The sequence below is a fragment of the Cyrtonyx montezumae genome, unplaced genomic scaffold (genome assembly GCF_038088225.1).
Source record: "Cyrtonyx montezumae isolate F1298 unplaced genomic scaffold, pur_monq_1.0 scaffold_10, whole genome shotgun sequence".
Classification (NCBI taxonomy): domain Eukaryota; kingdom Metazoa; phylum Chordata; class Aves; order Galliformes; family Odontophoridae; genus Cyrtonyx; species Cyrtonyx montezumae.
This window is the reverse complement of record NW_027071826.1, coordinates 50,014,613-50,035,468: the sequence shown is the minus strand read 5'-3', so window position 1 is coordinate 50,035,468 and position 20,856 is coordinate 50,014,613. Positions and strand designations below refer to the sequence as shown.

Genomic DNA, 20,856 nt, shown 5'->3' with positions numbered 1-20,856 from the left:
CATGCACGTACCACTGCATGAACAGTTCCATTCTTGGATTATCTGTATCTGTAATAGGGTTTAGCATCTCCTGGAAATTATGAGATTTTGCATTTAAAATTTGTGATGTGATTGTAACTACAGGGATCTTTGTGCAACTTTGAATCTGGAATATACACTTTAAAAATCCTGTTTCCCTCTGCTGCGTACCCATTGTGGCACATAAAATTCACAGTTGCCAACGATTCTTCTCAGTTATGATGGTGCTGAACCCAAGTTGATTTGTGCTTGTTTTCCCTGCTCAGACATCTAGGCAGGTTTTTAAGCAGTGCTTTAAGAGTTTTGTTTGCCTTAAAAGCTGACCTTCTAATGAATTATTTCAGAGGGTAAAATACTCACTCTAGGGTACAGGAGACAGGTGTGGAAAACCATCTGTTTTTGAGAAGTTTTGAAGCCTCATATGCTGAAAGATAAAAATTCATGTACACATAGAAAGATGGTACTATTTAGCCTAGAGAAGAGAAGTCTTGGGAGATTTCAGTGGCACCTGGTACCAGCACAAGAAGCAATTCTTTCACACAGTGACAAAGAGAAAAGTACCTAAGACATGTAAGGATTTCTCTAAGCAATTTCCATCAAATTCAAATTAGAAGAGAAAAAATAGATTGGCCAGCTGAATTTTGACTATTGTATGTATATCCATAATTTTCACTGTCATATGTCCTGATCACTAACTCTTTCTAGAAGCTTTAAAAACATACATAAAACATATAAATTGCATACCTGCATAGAACATACATGAAACATGTACATTAATCATTTTAAATGAACTTTATTTTTGTTTAATGTCTGGAGAGTGAAGGGGAATGCCCACATGATCTTTGTCTGTATTCATTAACTCCACAGATATAAATAAATAAAAGTGAAAAAATGTGACTCTTTTCTAACTGAGTATGAAATTGAGTTAAGGAGTCATATTCAAACATAACTTAAAAATTATTTGGCCAAAAAACATATTTATTGAAAGAATAAATGAATGCAGGAAAATTTTCCAGGTTAAAAGGGCAGTCCTCCTTCTGCTTAAACTTCCTGTCAGAGCTTGCAGATAAGTTTTGCATCCTTGTATTGTTTTTTTTCCTGTCTACACAGTCTGTCTGAGGTCTTTTACCGAAGGTGTTTGGAGCTGGGTCTTTTACTGTGTTTTTCTTGGACTGAAGAAGCAGCCCCATTTCTTGACTGGTAGATATAATAGCAGAGATAATTAACTTGGCTATCAAGAGTATGCTTTTCAAATTAAAGGACAAACTATTTATTCCTGTCCTCACTGTCCAGAAAGACTCTGAGTGCAGCTGCAGTTGGGAACTGCATGTAAACAAGAGTTTGCCTTTGGTTTGCAAGGTAATTTGTCAGCGTTTTGGACCTTGAGTGGAAAAGAGCTCATTTTATACCTTGCTTTTGTAGATTGTTTCAGGTAATGTTTTCAAAGATCACTTTTTTTTTAAATTTTTTTTATTTTTTTAGGACTAATCAATCTCCTGTTTGGCTACCACTGCTCTGAGCAGGCACAGGGAGTTTCTGATCTGAGGATTCTCTGAAGCAATTCATGTTAATGTTGTGACTTCCAAAGTTTATATTCTTTTTTTTTTTTTTAACCTTTTTCTCCAGATGCAGAAACCTCACTTTTCCTGGCAGTCTTCCTGAGGTCAGCATTGTATTCATATTTGTTAATGAAGCTCTCTCAGTGATTCTGCGCTCTATTCATTCTGCTATTGACCGGACTCCTGCTCACCTGCTCAAAGAGATTATTTTAGTTGACGATAACAGTAATAACGGTAAGAGATTGTGGTTGTTCCTTGTGGTTTGTTTGTTTGTTTTCATAGAGGTTGAATCATACTAAGAATCCTTGAAGTCTGGCTTCTGTTCATGCCATTAGCATTTCAGAGGTTTTCACTGTGTTTTCTCCCTTCCTCATATCAGAATTGTGCTGGCATTGTCTTCAAATATATGCAAGTGGCTATGTTAAAAATGTACAAATATAAAATACTGTTTCTTTATGTTTAAGACGTCTCATAAGCAGAATTTTGAATATAATGATAAAGACCTAAGATGTTTTATAGTTCTTAGTATGCTTTGAGGATTCTATCCTTTCTGTGGTCTTCCTGTTTTAGTTGCGTGGTTTCACGTTCTTGTGTTTCTTAGACATCTCCTTTAGACTGCTAATACCTTTTCTCTTTCTTTTATTTTCTGTTTTGTCTGTTTGTAGGTTTTCATTGGCAACATTTATCTTGCTGCTTTTCTACCATGTTAAGATCTTGTTGTCTGTGATCTGAAGGACTGCTGCTTATTTCTGATTGCATGGGAATGCCTATGTTTTTATTAATGAGCCTATGCTGGACATTATTTACAAGTCATAATCTCAGACAACTTGACCAATGAAATTTTAAGAAGCAGAGGATATTGAATCTTAAAATTTGACTTTGTTGTGGGGTTAATTCTTAACTACTAAAATACAAGGAGAATCTGAGTCAATCCTGTTGAAATGCAGCACTGAACAAAGGGCTTTCTGTATCCTTACCATCATTACAACTGTTATGTGATCTCTGTAGCTAGATCCTGAGACTTGTTGCTGATCATAGAGTTGTGTTATTTGCATAGCAGAGAAATGTATTTGTAAACAATTAATTAAGTTCTCCTTCCCAGGCTATACTTTTCATCATTTCTTCTTCTGGTGGCTCTCAGTGAAGGAAAATGTAAAATTCTGACTCCTTAAGTATAGACAAAACACAACAATTTGATTTGGATTTTATCAAATCTAATTCGAGTCCCAATGAATAATGCCACATTTAGGTTTACCTAAGGCTGCCCAAGCTTTTCTGTAAACATGTGCTCATGGAATAGCATAGGTAAATTGACATCCAGAATTTATATAAGTTGTTATTCTTAGTTTATAGCACAATTTATGATGAAGCTATTTGATAAAAAAATAGTAAAAGAAAAATTGCTTCAAACATGTATGGCTTTGCTGGGGCACTATTGCTGCCCTTGATTTTCCCTTTCATGCAACACATAAGAATTTGGTAGGAAGAATTTTTGAAATACAACATTGATACGTGGTCTTGGACTCTGGAATGTGTTTATAAAGATTCGTTCCTGCAATCTTTCAAAGAGCTCCAGCTACTACAACACCAGGAGCTCAGTGAATTTGATTGAATATTGGTGCTGCAGTGCCTGAGTCCTCTTGTAGTTAAAGTTGGCCACAAGATGGAAATGAGGGAAGAAAAATAATCTGGCTGAAAAATGAGTTTTCTAGAGTTTGAGTTTCTTTTTCTAGAATTGATGGACATTTATTCCAGCAGGAGTGTTTCAGAGTCATATCAGAAACACTGTTATTTTAGTGGCCTAGCAAATATGATTCTTGCACGTTGCTCTATAAGCTTCTCAAAATTATTTTCTGTTGCATTTATTACCTGAAATAGATAAGAAACCCCAGAGACCACTTAATCTTTCAGGAAGACCTGTTCAGACATGTCTTGTGTTAGTACCAGTATTCCTACTGTATGGCATGATATTTTATGATTGGCTGTGTTTTTTGTACAGGACTACCTTTCTTTTCCTCTAGCATCTCAGCCCCTTACATTTCTGGCCCCAAACAGAAAAGCAGTAATTGAGAGGAAGATAGGTGTTGGTGTGACTGCCTTGTCTCGGTGCTGTATGACACTATAAAGAAAAAATAGCATGGTGCAGAATGGTACTTAATTGCCTAGAAAAATTCTTTAGGATTTGCTACTGCTTCTTGTTGTGGTTTAACCTGACAGGTGGCTCAGCATCACACAGTCCTTCTCTCACACTCCCTAGTGGGATGAAGAAGAGAACTGGAAAAAAAAAAACCAACAACCCACGAACCCACTTAACCTTCCTCTGGTGTATCTTCCCCACAGTGGTAAACTAGATTTCTACAATTGTCTTTATCCTAGAATGTATGATGAAGGCTTGGTAATAGGCGTCCATTTAGAGATAGATGCTTGGTAGGAAAAGAAGTGATTATAAACATGATTTAGGAGCTTTTCTATTATTGAACTATTTATTTTATTATTCACTTTTACAATATTATTTTTTTCTATCTTTTTTCCCTCCATTTCAGCATTTCTTAAACTAATACTTTAGTGTCATTCTTGGTATTTGTTAGTATATAGTTCTTCAGCCTGTGGCTGGTAGTGCTTGAAAGATAAGTGTGTTACTCAGTTTCCCTGTAAAGTGACCTGAGCAGGCAAAAGCTTGCTTTGTGCTTGCATCTGGCTCCAGAATCCTCAGAGATCTGTGGGAAGCCTCATTATAAGCGCTATGTTTGCTCTGATGCTTTCTGCAAGGATGGTAACTTTTATACCTTAATTTAAGATTTTTTCAGTGAGACCACAGCCATGGGTCTTGCAGGCAAGAAACATCACAGCATGGGAACTGAACAGAAAGAAGAAAGTGAGAACAGAGATCAGGGAGAGTGCAAATGAATGTATGTTTTATTTTGAGCCTTTTGCACTGTTTGGTTGGATTCGCATGGCATAATAGTTTAAAACAAAAGCAAATACTGTAATTGGCACTAGAAGAGGGCACTAGAATTTCTTGCTTTTGTGAAGGCATTATATACTGGTAAAGCAGTTTAAATTCTTTTTCCAGTCTGTATTTTAAATTGAATAATGAGCACCTGAGTTACTCCCCAGTTTTAGTAAATCTGAATGTTTCAGAGAGGAGCAGTGGAAGAACTGTTTGCTTGTTAAAATTCTGGAAGGCTGATTTCAGAAGCCATATATTCAAGTGTATGGCCAAAGACGGTACATTTATCTTGAACAGTACTTCATGCACTTCAGGGGATGTCAAGCAAACTATCTATGACTTCTTCTAAACCTTAGTGCAGTTTTTCAAGTTCCCAATTATGTTTCAGGAGACCTCAGTTAATCTTTGTGAAGCATCCCATTTTTTACATTAATTTTTCAAGTTAGCAAATGGTGAAAATACCAGTATGTGCCCTTTAAAGGCAGAAAATAGATTGGACAGGTCCAAGTTTGATCTTTTATTTTAATAAAACTGTTTGCATGGCTTAACATATGTATTTCATCATGCATCTTTTCCTGTGGGAATGAGATAGATGTGAAATTTAGATGAGTCATATATGTTGCCAAGTACATTATTACTAATTTGAGTTTAATAGAAAGGTAAAGAAAAAAAATCATTCCCATGACTGCTTGTGCATACTTTGTAATGAAAACGAAAGATTTATTTTAAAGCAGAAACAAACAAACAAAAAAAAACCAAAACAGAAAAATACCCATCACCCCGCCACCAAATGCCAGTTTGTTAATTTGGGTCTTGTTTGGGTCTCACATTGTTGTGAAATTGATAATTGCACTGGTTTCAGCTCTTTTACTGTAGTTTCAGTGCTATCTGTCAGATCAAAATCTTTCCCATTCTCCTCAGGAGTGCTGTTTTCTTTTCTGAGGTAGTGAATGTACTCATTTGTTTATAACTTAACAATACAGTTATTTATTCATGTCCGACTTCAGAAGAGGCAGAGATTTCCAGCTGGTTCTTTGCAATTGAGGGAGTGGGATTTGCATAGGAAAGGCTTTAAAACACCTTTAAGTGTCACTTTCCCAAGCCTGCCAATGGTTAATTAGACCTCAGAAATGTTCCTAGAAAATGCCTTGTCTGAGCTGCAGATGACTGAAATAGCATTTTATTCACCTTCTGACTTGTCCTATCCTGTCCTGTGAGGACAAGGTGCTGACCTTCTGTGCCAGTGGAGCCCTGTCTTGGCTTTTGAGTCTTTTTTTGCTGACATTGAGCCCTTCTGCACCTCTATATAGCACCTCTTGAAGATATTTTCAGCTGATTTGAAAAGTATGTAAAAGTTTCATTGTGAGTTATGATGTCTTCAGCGTTGTGGAGGGGGGGGGGGCAGTATACATTAATGTGTCCAGAGTATGTATGAAATTTTTTTACATTATAGCAACAATTATCATTCTCTTCAACATTTTTTCCATATCAAAGTTAATAATAGATGTTGCAGTAGAATCTCAGATTTCATAAGGTTTATTCCTTTTTCTCTCAGTCATTACTTATGAATGAAATATTCTAACATGCTCAGTTTCACCATTATCATTCTTTGTCCAGAGATTTCCATGAATACATTGCATTAATATTGCTGATTGTCAGTAGATTCTAACTTTTTGATCTATAGTGCTGAGGGTGATTATTGAAGAGTGGTAGAAAGTGGTCATATGCAACTGTATCACTTTTGAGAGCTTTGCAGCGTTGTCCTCAAAACATTAAACAAAAATAAACTTTTCAAATAGCATCCAGGATTGAGATGTTCATTAGCGACATATGTTTCTATTTTGTTAATGTTAAAGAGATATTTGGGAGTATGAGGTTGTTTGGTTTATTTTCTTTAAAAAAAGTAGTGATAAATCTCAGAAGTACTGTTGGAATGCTTGCTAGGTTTTCTACTATAGTATACTCTGAAGATGGCTAACTTGCAGGTCTGTCAACTAAGTAGGAGTATTGATTAAAAAAAATGTATTAATAAGTCTCCTTTTGGTCTTTCAGTTCTTCTGTCTGGCTTCTTGTTCTTCTCTTATCTCAATGCTAACAAAATTAAAAGGCTAATAAATGATTTAAAAACAAGGGGAAAAAACAAACTTTACTCAGACATGCATTAACTTTGAAGCTATGGATTATGTGTTATATAAGCTTTAATGCCCTTGTAAAGATTCATTTGTTTTACTAGCTACCGGTCTTAATTCTAAAGTCTTTACTGTAAGCAAACTTTCAGTCATGTTTTCATGAAAGATGGCTTTTCAATGCTAGCCATGAATCAGATGCTAGGAACACCAGGAAGTTGGTCCCCTTTTTTGATGTGAGAAAAGATTTTGCTGTTTATACAAGATACATATTTCAATAGTAGTAACATGTAGCACTAAGACTTGAATAAATTCCTTTTGACAATTCTTTCAGTGTATGTTTACTGCTACACGTCCTTTGTTGTTAGTAGGACTGGGATGAGGTGTGTCAGGCTTGTGTGTCATCTGCAGTGGGTGCATCTGAAAATACATAGGAAGAAAGCAAGGAGCAAAACAGTCCACTGGTTATCTGTTTCTGTAGGCAGCAGAAGTTATCAGAATGAGTAATCTTTTTAAGATTTTGAGATATGAGGTTGTGAAACCTGTGTACACTTCATGTTCATGCCCCAGTAATATCTGGTAATGCAGCTCAAAACTCATGGCAAAAATTAGGAACCACTAATGTCAAATGATTTTCAGATAATTGTAAAGGCAGCAAGTCCTGCAGGTTATGTCCTAGAGTGACTCCAAAGTGTTTACTCCTCTTTCTCGTTGGTCATTGTGATATCATATTCAATTGGTTCTTCAAAGGAGAGAGGTGATGGAGAGGTGATATCAGAAAGAAGTGAGGAATAGAGCATAATAGAGATGGACGCTTAACAATAAAGAAGGCTACCTTCCCAACTATCCTTGCCCTTTTGCTTCAACTTCTCACTCTTCATGCCTCTTTCTCCTCCCATGTTCCTTTTTTTCTGTTTCTTTCCCAGTGGCAATATATAGATATGGTCTCTGTCCACTTTTGTCTCATTCCATCCTGGCAAGCTGCTCTTTTCAGGTGTTCACTTCCTCGCATCCATTCCATACATCTTATCCTTTCTTATATGATCTTGTGTCCTTCAGTGTTCTCAAGTTCCAGTGTATCTTCTCTTCTTATTTACTCTTTGTCTCCTCCACTCCAATGTTTTGTCCCTGTTTCTCACAAAGTACATTTTACTTCTGTATTTTTCTCATTCAGCTCCCCATTGCCTTTAGCCCCATTAGTTAAACTTCTGATTCATCCATGCATCCACTCCTTCTTCCACTCCTCTAGCAGCATTCTGCTCCTCCCTCTTTGGCATGCTTTGCCATTCTCATATTTTCTTCCTTTTTCTCTAACTCCAGTGGTGTTTTTCATTTTTTTTTCCATTTAAAAGTGATTATGTTGTATTCTTTTAGATCAGTGTTTCTAAATCTCTTATTTCTGAATTCTGTACTGCGTTGGACACAAATGTTGACTCGCAGTCATACACACAGAAAAGAGTGATGGCATCCCTTGCTGGGGGTAAAACCAATTTCTAGCACTAATTATTGTTACATGAAAGCTATTTGATTGCCAGAATGCATTTTTCTTTGTTTCCTAATGACAGTTGTCCCATTCTCCGTTACTTACTGCAAATGTGGAAAGTCCTTAACCTTCATTTTCTGGAAAATTAGTATAGCTCCATTGCTCTGAGGGTGAGATGGACCTGCATGACTACTGCAGCTAAGTTTGTTTCTTCTGGTGCTTCCCAGAGAGCAGTCAGGTCTATTGGAAGAGGTATTTCAAAAGAACAGTTATTCTAATAATCTGCAATATAGTATAGTTCTGTTTATATGATGTGTTTGCAAAACTAAATGTGTTTGTAAGTTGATAGTGTAACCTCTGTCCACATCAAAAATCAGCAGTGGGCAGAAAAGCTTTTATTGCAGACTCCTGTCATCAGAGGTTTTGATTCAAATAATACGATGAACTGAATTTTTCCAAGGTAGCAATTGTTGGAAGTTAATATGCGGTCATCTTATCTTTTATTCCATCCCCACGGTAATTTAACTCATTCAATCCTAATACACTTGCAGTCTTGCAGTATAATAAATACCTTTTTCTATACGCTGCGTTCAGTATAGCAAGTCCAAGAGCACAGAGCTTCCACTTCTAAAACCAGCATTTTCCATCCTTGCAGTTGAATGTAGGCAGCAGAATAGAGATGAAGTTATTTTATGAAACTCCAAACATTGTTATGGATAATAATTTTATTTCGTTTTTCCTAATACAACAAGCCCATTGCCATGAAAGGTAGCTTTAACATTGGAATAACAATGTATCTGATTTCAGTGTGGGAGGAAGTAATTTACATGTAATCTCAGCAGTATCTGCATACTGTATTTAATCCTAATGGCATGTAGTTAAGTGCAGTATCTGAACTAATATATACCAGAAATACTGGCATACTGATTTCGGAAAGAAAATTTGTGGGTGAATTCACCTGCAAAGTTTACAACTTTCTTATATCTTTTTTTTTTTTCCCCTTAGAAAATGCAACAAAACTCTGCTGTCCTTTCTTTTAACTCTTGTTTTAGCTTGAATCCTCATTTACCAATTCCTGTTACATATCTTTTTCACATACTCTCTGTACTTATATAGGTCAGAGACAACAATGGACAGTGACTGTATTCTTGTTTCCCAGACCCTGGGTTTGCTGTGCCATCCTTTCAAGACACAATCTTTAGTGTGAGCACAGTCACACATACTATCCATTGATAAAGTTTCTATGTTATGATAAATAAGTGCATACTGACACTCTGAAGTCTTTTTGAAAGAATGAATTGAGATGATTTAAAAGAAATATCACCTATGCCAGTTGTGATTCAGAAACCATATATGGTGCACAGTATTAGAGACTGAAGTCAAATTCAACAAGAACAATCTAGTTTTAAGCTCTTCTGATACCACAGAGGAAATCACCTCGTGTGCATAGCAGGTGATGTTCTGTACAGCAATGGCATTCTGACTGTGAGAATGCAAGAGTGTAAATGCTGCCTTGTTCCTCTTCTCAATACCGTGACTGTGATTTTAACATTAAACTGAATTATTAGAGATCTCAGAAATTGTATGATTGATAATGTTTTTGTTTTTCTGCCATCTTTTCCTTTTTCAAGAACTCTTTCATCTTTATGAGATTTTTTGAAGCCTTTATGAATGCTTTGACAGTTTCCATTGTTAATATTCTCAGACAGGTCTAATTGAATTTAAATAGCGGGTCTGTGGATAGATCCAGTGTAGTGAGGGAGAAGGGCCAATATTGGTTCATGTCAGAATGATGACTCTGGCTTGATCACAGATTATTTCCTTTTGACATTTTTTTTTTGTTACACAGTGTCTAGAGGTCTCCCTGCGTGTAGTAGGATTTGTATTTTGTACTGCCTCTTCCATTTGTCAGAAAATCTTGATGGAATTGCAGACTGCTATCGGTTCTGTCCAGATAACTTACTGTCAGCTACTTCATCGTTCTTTTGCAGCTAAATGACGCAGTCCTTTGGCCCAATGCCTCTCTTTCTAATCATTGTCTGATGTTCTGAGGCAGTCTGTTCAAGCTGTACAAATCTTAACAGATTAACATATAGTAGAAATAATTTGAAAAATAATTTTTTTTAAAAACCTAGCTTCAAACAGCATTAATGCTTTATGAAGCTGTAAAAATACCATATACCTAATCAAATTATGGTAATATTTATGAAGCTTAAAGGTAGTCCTATGTCTAACTACAGCTCTATCAGTTTTACATGTTGTGGAATAATTATTCCTCCTGATCTATTGCCTCTAATCTCAATACTCAGTCAACTTGTCATATGCACAAAGTAGAAAGATAAAGAGGTCTTTTTAAATAGAAAATTCAGTGCATTTACCAGTGAATAAATAAGTTGATGATTCATTTGCCAGCACATGAACACGTTTTCTTTTTTTTTTTTTATTACCACGAGCAAGTGTAATGTATTAATGGGGGGCAGGGGGTGGAAATGTAGATTTATTAAATAATGTTTCCGTCAGTAACTGAAAAATATACTTATCTCCTCATGCCAAATATATGCCTCCCTTCCCTCGTAGCTTTAAAATTAATTATTGTATGAGCAAACTTAAAACATTTCCCGGTAGCCTGCATCTTATATAAATAGTCCAAGCTTCCCTCCTTAGTGTTATTTGTGCTCTTGAAACTTCTTTGTACCTTTGACTGTTTGGAAATTGAAGTGAAACTATGTGATGTGTATGCTTTTGTGTTCTCTCATCTCACAGTTTCCTATTTACCCATATTCTACAAATGCAAATAGAAAAGCTTAAGGAATGTTGTTGCGTTATATGTCCAACTTCTTTCATAGAATCATCTGAGTTGGAAGCCACCCTTCAAGATCATCTAGTCCCACTCCCCTGCCATGAGCAGGGACACCTACTGCTAGGTCAGGTTGCTCAGAGCCTCTTTCCAGCCTCATCATGAACGTCTCCGAATTTCTCACACACAGAATCTGTTGTACTGGGATGCATATACAAAACATATTGCAGAAATAACATTAATATCATTATGTACTACTCGGTAGTGTATACAAAAAAGAAGTGAAAGAAGATAGAATCATAGAATCCCCAAGGGAGAGACCTCCAAGATCATCCATTCTTATGTCCCCTCCATCTGTCATCAATATTTCCCACTAAATCATATCCATCAGTACAATATGTAAAGATATGTCATGCCTACTTCTGGAATGCTTTGTGCCCAAGATCGTTTCTTTCTGAGACCTTCAAATTGTCATCTCGGTGAACATCTGGGTGTTTCCCAGATGAGGGATGCTGGAGAACTTCTGGACACTGGCAATTTACATTCAACTACAAACAAATCTTTGGAAACTCAACTTTATAGCATAAGTTCAATATTAGACAAGGAATTTGAGGAAAGCTTTTACCAGAAAAAAAGGCAGAGATTAGGAATTTATAATTGGCATTTGTCAACTTCTTAAGGGATTGAGAAACATAAAGGAAGAAGATAGCTGGCTGAAATGGTGGAACATGTCATCATATAAGAGGAGAGTGATTTAACTCTAGTATAGCCAAGAAAAAGAGGGGGCTACATAAAAGAAAGAGAGATTTTATGACTGGGAAAAAAAATAAGTCCCTTATCTTGCAGATCTAGAAACAAAGGCAAGAAAAAAGCACTGAAAATGTTTTCTAGCTGGTGTTCTGGTTTTGTTTTGTTTTGCTATTATAACTACACATTGCTGGTGTTATCTGAAATAACTAGTGGCTGAATTTTAAAGTTTTAATCTGGTCTGTGCATTTGCTTTAGCTTTTATGTCTTCCAGAAGAGAAGAACAGCAGAAAAGAATGACATTTCAGGAAACCTCAGTACTTGGTAAAAAGAGTATTATCACATATAGACTTAAATGGCATTCCAGTAGCATGATCACATAGATCACAGGAAGAGATGTGTGTCAGATGAAATAAGAAAATTTGTTTGTTTTTTTTTAGTTTTATTCTGTGAGTTGTTATACAGTGGTATAGCAGTACTTTGAAGATTGGCTGATATTCTGTTGATCTTAAAATGCAACAGCACTTTATGCGACTGAATTGACTTGCACTGATCACTCTTCTCTTGAATTTACATGAAATAGGAATAAGTAACTATTGCAGTATGCTCCAGTAGGAGCCCTGGAAAGAGTTTGATGACTGGAAAGGCTGGAAGCTTATATCCTTGAAAATACTTTGTGTAGAGTATGAAGTACTTCATGTTTCTCTCATAGATGGTTGTACATCAGCCTGGTATACTCTACAAAGCTGCAGGCATTGTGCAGGAATGAGCAGTTCAGCAGAAGACAGATCATTAAATCCAGTCAGAATTATGATTTTACTGCACACTGTAGAAGTGGATTTTCTGTTGGTTGCAAATGCATGTTCATAGTCCCTGAGGTGAGAATGGTATAATTATTGCAGCATTCAAGCTTTCCTCACAAACAACTTTTTTCTTTCTCAAAGTGATGCTGAAATTAAAGTAGGCATGGTATCAAATCTAAAGAACATGAGAGCTCCCAGTTTAAGCAGTTGAAAATAATTCTTAAAAATGGATGAGTTGAAAAAAGAGGAAATTCCTTTACTTAAAAAAAAATGCTTTTTGTGGGATTTTTATTTCTCTCTCTCTATTATATGTATATTTTTTTATCAGCACTACACTATTACCAGTTGTCCCAAGCTGTTTTGGCTTGGTTTTAGTTTAAAGTCTAAGTTTCAAAGCCATCTTATTTGCCTCCTGCAATTTTCTTTTTCATTAATAGGTGTCATTCACAGAATCATAGAATTGTAGGCATTGGAAGAGACATCTGAAGATCATCTAGTCCAACCCCCCTGCCAAAGCAGGCTCCCTAGATCAGGTTGCAGAGGTATTTTGACCACAACCATTGTTCTTATTGTAATCAGACGTCAGACAACATTCCAAACCAACGATAAATGACAAATACAAACCTTATTGATGCAGACTTAGATTAGTTGCTAGCTTTCACAGAATCACGGAATTGTAGGGGTTGTAGTACAAACCCCTGCCAAAGCAACTCCCTAGACCAGGTTGCACAGGTAGGTGTCCAGGCAGGTCTTGAGCATCTCCAGAGAAAGAGTCTCCACCACCTCTCTGTGTAGCATGTGCCAGTGCTCCGTCACTGCATTTGTGTGGCATTTCCTATGCATCAGTTTGTGTCCATTTTCCTTTGTCCTATTGCCACACATGTCTGAGAAGAATCCAACCTCATCCTTTTGCCTCCTGCTCCTCAGAGATTTATAGATATGGATCAGATCTCCTCTGAGACTTCTTTTTTCCAGGCTGAACAGACCCAGGTCTCTCAGTCTTTCCTCACAAGGGAGGTGTTTCAGGCCCTTTATCATTCTATAATGCGATGTAGGTTTTCTTGTGATGTAGAAATATTATCCATAAAATAGTTTAATTAGTCTAGAGAATGTTACTGCGTAATGAATGAAATGCTTTGGTAATGTGAGGCTAGCTTCCTTGAATTAAAAATGGTTCATAATTAAAAGAAAGAGCTATAATCTGATCTTAGTTCTTATCAGATGTTTCATTTTCAGTTCCTTGGAACTTCCGTCCCCAGGATTGACCTATGGAGACTTTCAGGAAAGTGAGTGCAAACCTAAGTGCAAGTTACATTCTGAGTCACAACTCTGAGTGCATACTCAGTGTACGTTATCCATGTTCAGTATTAGTTCTTTTTTAGCACTTTTTAAATTAAGCAACGAATAAGGAAGTTGGAGGTCTTTTAAAATAGATAAAAGGAAAAAATCTCAGGGGAAGTGAGTTAATAACATGGTCTATTAAACTAACCTTCATTTTATGGCCCTAACCTGGGAAGAGTGAGGGAGATGTCTTAGTTACAATAAAACGGGAAAAAGTTGTAATGATCTTTCCTTGAGAAGGAAAATGCCCTAGAAAAATATTCCTTGTTGCATCAGAATACATCAAACTGATTTTAATCAACTGTGTATTGCTGCATAATAGCTCAATCAACTTTGGATCCAAAAAAAGGGAAGTAGAGGAACTATTCTGTTAACTGCATAAGACAATGTATATTTTGTAGTTCACTTGACTTTGTGAGACTGGATTATCAAAATATAAAGTCGCATGAAAAACACTGCTATATGATTTGTATCTCACACATAGGATCTTATGTACCCTGATGTACCACAAAACATATTCAACAAATAGAATTAATTTTTATGGTACTGCATAGTGTTGTGTTTAGGGTTATTTTCTTGAATGAAGTAAAGCTGTCTGGATGTGCTGTCCCCTGCTATGCTGCTAGTCTAGCTGACCTTTTCTCTTTCTATTCAGACAGTAAGTGAAGATGATTCATTTAATGCAAAACAGTGTTGGCTTAGTTTGCAGTAGATATTGCCTGACTTCACAGGTCTTTATGCTGGAGATGGATTTTGTGTCATAAGTTTCAGTCCTCACTTAAAAACTTCTAATCTCAGCAGACTGCTTTAGTTGTCAGAGTGAATTTTTCTTCTGGTTTAATTTCTCCTGCCTACCCACATCTTCTTAAAATAGGCAGATTTCTGGTTCTTGCAATTTTTAAAGGCTTGTATCAATGAGGAAACTACATTACTGTCAGTTTTGTTTGTGCCCATTAATGTAGAAATTCCTGAGATCGGTACAGCTGTCTGTAATGGGAGAAAAGTGCTTGCTCTCTTTTATATCTTATATTAAAAGTTTGATACAATTTTCAGTATCATGATTGATTACCTGTGTAATTAATCAGTTATCTGCTCAGCATTCCTGATTGAAAGTCCTATAAAAATATCAGTAAGTAAAAAATAAATATGTTCTAATACTAATTTCTATACTTCTAGAAATGATAGATAGATCCAAACTTTTTAAGTTTTGGATCATTTGCTTAAAGATATTCCTGAAACTGAGGGGTAAGTTCTGCCTGCACTACTCTGTTTAACAACAAAATCCTTTTAGACATAAGCTTCAGCTCGATGGCATCCTGAAAGGGGTTTGATTAGTGACAGCTGAGAATTATGCAAATGCTATAGACTGAAAAGCCAGTTTTGAAGCGCATATTTAACAGATTTTAGCCTGCTACTTTTTCATTTCTAAAAATAGGCATTTTATATTAATTCTGGGAGACCATGCATAGCAATCTAATATTTCCCTGTTTCTTTAGTAATAGGAGGCATCACCTATGCTCTATCTAGTTTCCTGTTAGAAAAATTACTCTTATTTCTCTGTAAATATTTGGCAATGCTTTGGTAGAATTCTGTTTCCAACTGTTCATTTGCCCCAGGAAATAAAAATTTACGTTGCTTCAGTGTTGAGTTGTGTAGTGATAGCTGTGAATGTACAGGAGTGTGCAGAGCATAGCAAGAGGACAAGAAGTGCTAGGAGTGTATTTGGAGCGTGTGTGCTGCTTGGAATGGGTGAGCCTTCCATGGCAGGAAGGAGTCATAGCATACAGACAGCTGGGGTGGCATGCAGGGCATTCCTACCCTTCTGTGTGGGAAATAAATGCCTTTCCAGTGCATGCCAGATCATGGTTCCTCTGTGGAAGGCTTCTGGAGTTTCACTCCATGCTTAGATCTGTCCCTGCAGTCCGGTTTCAGGCTCCTCACCATGCTTGCTTGGCATTTGTTTCCGTAAAATCATTTGCTATTGCACTGTTTATGACACAGATGCAAAAAGTGGAAACAAGTCTGCTCAAGGCAGTCTCCTTTAAAAATTAGTCCCCTTTTGACTTCTTAATCAAAACCCTTCCAACAGTCCTCTTTTATTCATCTGGGACTGGATAATGTGTCACCCTAACCATAAAGTCTAATTGTTTGAGGCCAATGGTTTATAGTTATAACAGAATATAAGTGTGATACAGTTTGTGATTTGTATTATTTTACGAGGGATCACTTGGAAACAGTGAGGCACTCTGTTAGACACCGAGTTAGACTCAGTGTGAGCACTAATGGATCCCATCCTCCTTAATGCCATTGCTGTCAGTGAGAATATTAATAGCGTTTGTTACTGCGAATTATGAATTGAGGCATCAGTGTCTTGACTGTCATAAACTTGTTAAGTTTATGACAGATGTGATATACTCTTAGAAAATAGAAATCCAAGGGACTGTTAGTACTCTGAAAAATGTGGAATGTGCACACATTCTTGTAACACTATTCTTTTTAACGTAATTGAGAAAAATGCAACCATGTTATTTTTTATCTGAGGGGAAAATCAGTGCAAATAGCTATAGATGTTTTTTGACATGGTAGATCAGCTTCATTCTTATTCAACTGATTTTAGTGCAGTTTGATTTGTATGGGTTATATTGTATCTTTCCCTGAATCAGGTGGTACAATTTGATATATTTGATTCTTTTTTCTTGTTCAAAACTTCCAAGAGGATATTTTTTTTCTTCTTTTATTGAAATAGCTTTGTGTCACAGCACGATGCCTGTATTTTTCCTGCAGTTTAGTATTTAAGATGTTTTTTCTCTAACTTATCTTTTTGGTTGGTGGTTGTGTTCATGTGATTAGGCAGTGAGTCAGTTTGGACAATTCTTTTGTGTTTGGTATAAAAACCGTTTTTAAATGTTACTGGACTGTTTAGTGTTTAGAGCCTGCAATTCATCTTGCCAAATCATTAAAGCTGTCATACCCCTATGTACTGCTAGTGTAGCTGTTCAGTATTGCTCAGGGGAGGATACTGCCTTTTCCAGTAAACTTCTGTTCAAATAAACATTTTCCAGCTTGGTGATGGGAGATAATGCTGGCTGTCATCTTATTTCCCCATTGAAGGGTGATCATGAAATACTAAATGCAAAGTTACAACAGTGAATTTTCCTTCTGAAATTTGTTATAATTTATTAATGCAAAATGTCAAGAGTTTCTCTTGGTCTTTAGGTGTTTGAGGAAGAAACGTTCATTTCAATGAAGGGTTATGAGGAGTTTTGTATCTTTTTTGCAATTTCATTGTTTTATGGTTTATGGTTTATGTAGTTTGTCTGAGGCAAGTTATTTTTAAGTTTTCAAACACAGTTATCCAAATTCATTTTCAATATAGATGGTTGTGATTTTTGACTGTGGCAGACAAAATACTAATGTGAGCTGTTAATATATTTGTCTTTACTGCATGCTTTGTTTCATCCATCTCTAAAGAACAAGTGACAATATTTACTCAGTAAACCTAAGAAAAGTTAGGGCAAGAATATATTAGGACGAGTTTCAATATAGTTTCCTGTGCTTTGGGGGAGGAAGAAGGACCAGATGATCTCTTGAAGTCTGTTTAGTGCTATTCTCTTTGATTCTGTATTTGCCAAACTATTTTGGACTTTAAATGTAAGAACTCTAAGGCATAGATGATAAACAGTGATTAGTCAGTATGTGGATTTTCAGGGCAGGGATTTCATATTCTAACAAGCTTTTAATAGTTTTTGACAAGATTTCAGGAGCTGTTATTCCTATTGAAGGAAAGATGGGGAAGTTGCAACCAATAGTACAAAACTCTGTGTGCTTGTGGTAGATTTATTTTTATTTTAATATAAATATAAATAGTTTCTGACCTCAGTATTTGGAGGCTCAAACAAGTATGGAAAAATTAGATTTTCTGAAAGCTCTTAAACAGTGTTGTGGATGTTACTGTGCCAGTAGGCAGAAGTAGAAATATTTTTAGTATCATGAATGTTTTAATGTTCAAAATGGTTGGTAAACATTGGCTATGTGCACACTAGAAAATTTTTCTGAGACTTGGTTTTAAACAGAGATCAATGTATGCCATTAAGACTCTGCAATGCATTTGAATTTTATGTGGAGAACATATGGAAAAGCATTATTTGAGGAAAAGACCACTGTGTTCCTTCTCATTTATGCCTGCTTGGTTACTCTCAGCAAACAAATAATTGCAAAACTTAGTTTCTTTAGCCAACTGTTGCTGTTGGAAGACATATACAGTAAGGAACGACTTCAGCGTGGTGGGTTTTTGTTAACTGTTGTACATAGTTTTCATGTGGAAAGATTTTGTAGTTTTATTTAGACATTGTTGTGCAGAGTTGCATAAGTATGAGTGAAGCACAGATTCTGTCCCATTATTGGTGAAATCATTAGTTCTGCTAAACCTTGTTTAATCTCTGCAGATCAATGAACATTTATTTTCACACAGCTAAACACTGGCTTAGAAATCAAACTTCTGCAATCTAATTCTAAAACCTTGACTCTTCACATTCAAAAATGTGTATTTAGGTTTTTGGCCAAGTTTTGCTTTGTCTTGTGTCATTAAAATGTTACTTTTGGTGACATGTTGACTGGATGTGGCTAGCTTGCAAAAGTGTTCAAGGGCTAAAACATATGCATCCTAATTCCTGTATTGCTCTCAGACCATCTGCTCAATTTTGTCACTTGTTCTGCAGATGCTTGCCAGTTTTATCAGAAGATATATATGCATCAAAATAAATTAATCCATTCTCTCCGAAGCAGATGTGGACTCTGTCACAGAGTCCCAGAATAGCTGAGGTAGGAAAGGTCTGTCAGGTTCCATCCTTCTGATCAGAGTGAGGTCAGCTGGAGGAAGTTGCCCTGGGCAATGGCCTGTTAAGCTTGAAAAATCTCCATTAGTGATATTTCTGTAGCACAGGTAAAAAGATTTAAAGTTACTAGAAATTTAAGCCAGAAATATGAAGTTAAAACACACCAAAAAATTGCCTGCATTTTTGTGTGTGACATAACTTCTTTGAGCCCAGCTGTGCCTCACTGATTATACTTCATAAAATCATGGTATGGTTTGGATTGGAAGAACCTCAAACACCATCTAGTTCCAACCCCTTTGCCATGGGCAGGGATGCTCTCCCACTAGACCACGTTGCCCAGAGTCTCATCCAGCCTGGCTTTGAGCTCCTCTAGGAATGGGACATCTACAGTTTCTCTGGAAAATGTGTTCCAGTGTCTCACCACTGTCTGAGTAATGAATTTTTTCCTCTGAGTGATTTATTTTTTTCCTTATATCCAATCTAAATTTGCTGTCTTTTAGTGTAAAACCATTATTGGTTGTCCTGTCAACTTTCTTAATTCAAACACTGTATAGTTCTCATCAAAGCAGCTCTCAGTATCTTAATTCACAGCACCGTTATTTCTGATGGCCAGGTGCTGAGGAGTTGTAAAAGTGACTTCACTTAAGCACTTAAAATGGTATTGCTTCGGAGTTGTCTCCTATGACTGAACCATTGTTATTAAAAATACAGATTAAACGAAAGTGATTAATGGTATTTTAAGAATAATGCGTATGCATGAAAAAGTAAAATGGTGCTGTATTTGTCAAGGAGTACTGCTGATATAGCTGAGTATGAATTAACTCAGATGTCTTTATGTCATACCTCGGGATCTGGATAAGTAAAATCAGCCCAGAGAGTGTGCCCAGCTAGACAGTACTTCTGTCAGTTGCTTCGTGGCTGGAAAGCTGGGATGTGATAGGAGTGCCATCTAAGGGAACTGCCACTAATCCAAAGCACTGCAATGTGCTTCCTCAGCCACAGAGCTCACACTGTGCACAGCAGCCCATACTGCTCTCTCTGTCAGCTTCTTTGAACAATTTGATGTGAATCTAAGGTCTCAGCCTTTTTCTGTAAGATGCACAGTGTGAATCCAGGACAGCAAAGTATTTGTTCAACTTCCCATGCCTAGTACATGTCTGGCTGAGTATGATCTTCCCGTGGAAATACAATCAAAACTGGGAGTGAACTTTGCAGTGAGAAAATGCTATTGCAGTGTTACTTTTCTCTCCTTGCAGTGGAAATTCTTTGCCATTGCCACCATGAATCTAAAACATCTGCGAATCCCAGTTATGTATAATTGATGACACTGCTCTAGGATTTAAGGCTGAGATGTTTTAAGGGTTATAGGTCATGTCATACTGAAATACAGATCGTTGTCGAAGAGAAAAAATAATGAGAAACTTGTTAAGAGATACAGCCTGGTACTGAATCCGTGTTAGTTTGGTCTGTCTTGTCTTCTCCGAAATGTATGAGTCTGGTTGTCTCCTATGTGCATTTGTTAGCCTGACTTGCAAAACGTTAGACAAAACTTGTGTTAGCCAGCAGGTTTTTAGGATGCTTTACTCTTTCTAATACAGGTAGCACAGTTGTGTTTGCCATGTAGAGTGTAATTTACAAGTTCATAAATTGTGGTATCAGGGAAGCTAGTTGATGTGAGGCCCAAAAGCTGCGTGACTGGTGGAGTGTTTCACTATTCAGCCTTCCAAGAGAGATGCATGTCTGAGGCTTCTTCAGATTTGATTGGCAAAAATTCTGTGGAATATATGCTGCTCAGGCTTTTAAAGATTTGGATATTAATTCTAATGGAGTTTTCTACATACTGGAGCACACTCCTGTGACATAAAGATAAAGCTATATAATAACCCTCAAAGGTGAACAAAGTTGAATGTAGTATATGAGAATAACACCATTATCCAGGCTGATAGTGTGTGAACTGATTTTCAGTGCAACATATGCAGTATGCAGACAAGGAAGAATTTAATGCTTACAGTTAAAGAGAATTCAGTCGTGGAATTTCATCATGAACTTCAGCTGTGGAAGAAGCATTCTTATGAAGATGCTAAAAGGTTTAAATCTTGAGAAGTCAAGTAATAACTACTGTGAAAAATGTAGGTTATATTGCAAATTGCATAACAAATAACTGCAAATCTATGCCCAGTTCAAGGAAATTAGCCTG

At 36.5% G+C, this 20,856-nt stretch overlaps 1 protein-coding gene across 2 annotated transcripts in view; it reads left to right on the top strand.

Moving 5' to 3' along the window:
* Positions 1-20,856, top strand: part of GALNT18 (polypeptide N-acetylgalactosaminyltransferase 18) — a 205,572-nt gene that overhangs the window by 113,659 nt on the left and 71,057 nt on the right. For both annotated transcript variants that reach the window (XM_065755351.1, XM_065755352.1), the window contains exon 4: positions 1,645-1,811. In XM_065755351.1, coding sequence (XP_065611423.1) covers positions 1,645-1,811 — 167 coding nt within the window. The remainder of the gene's footprint in view (positions 1-1,644; positions 1,812-20,856) is intronic.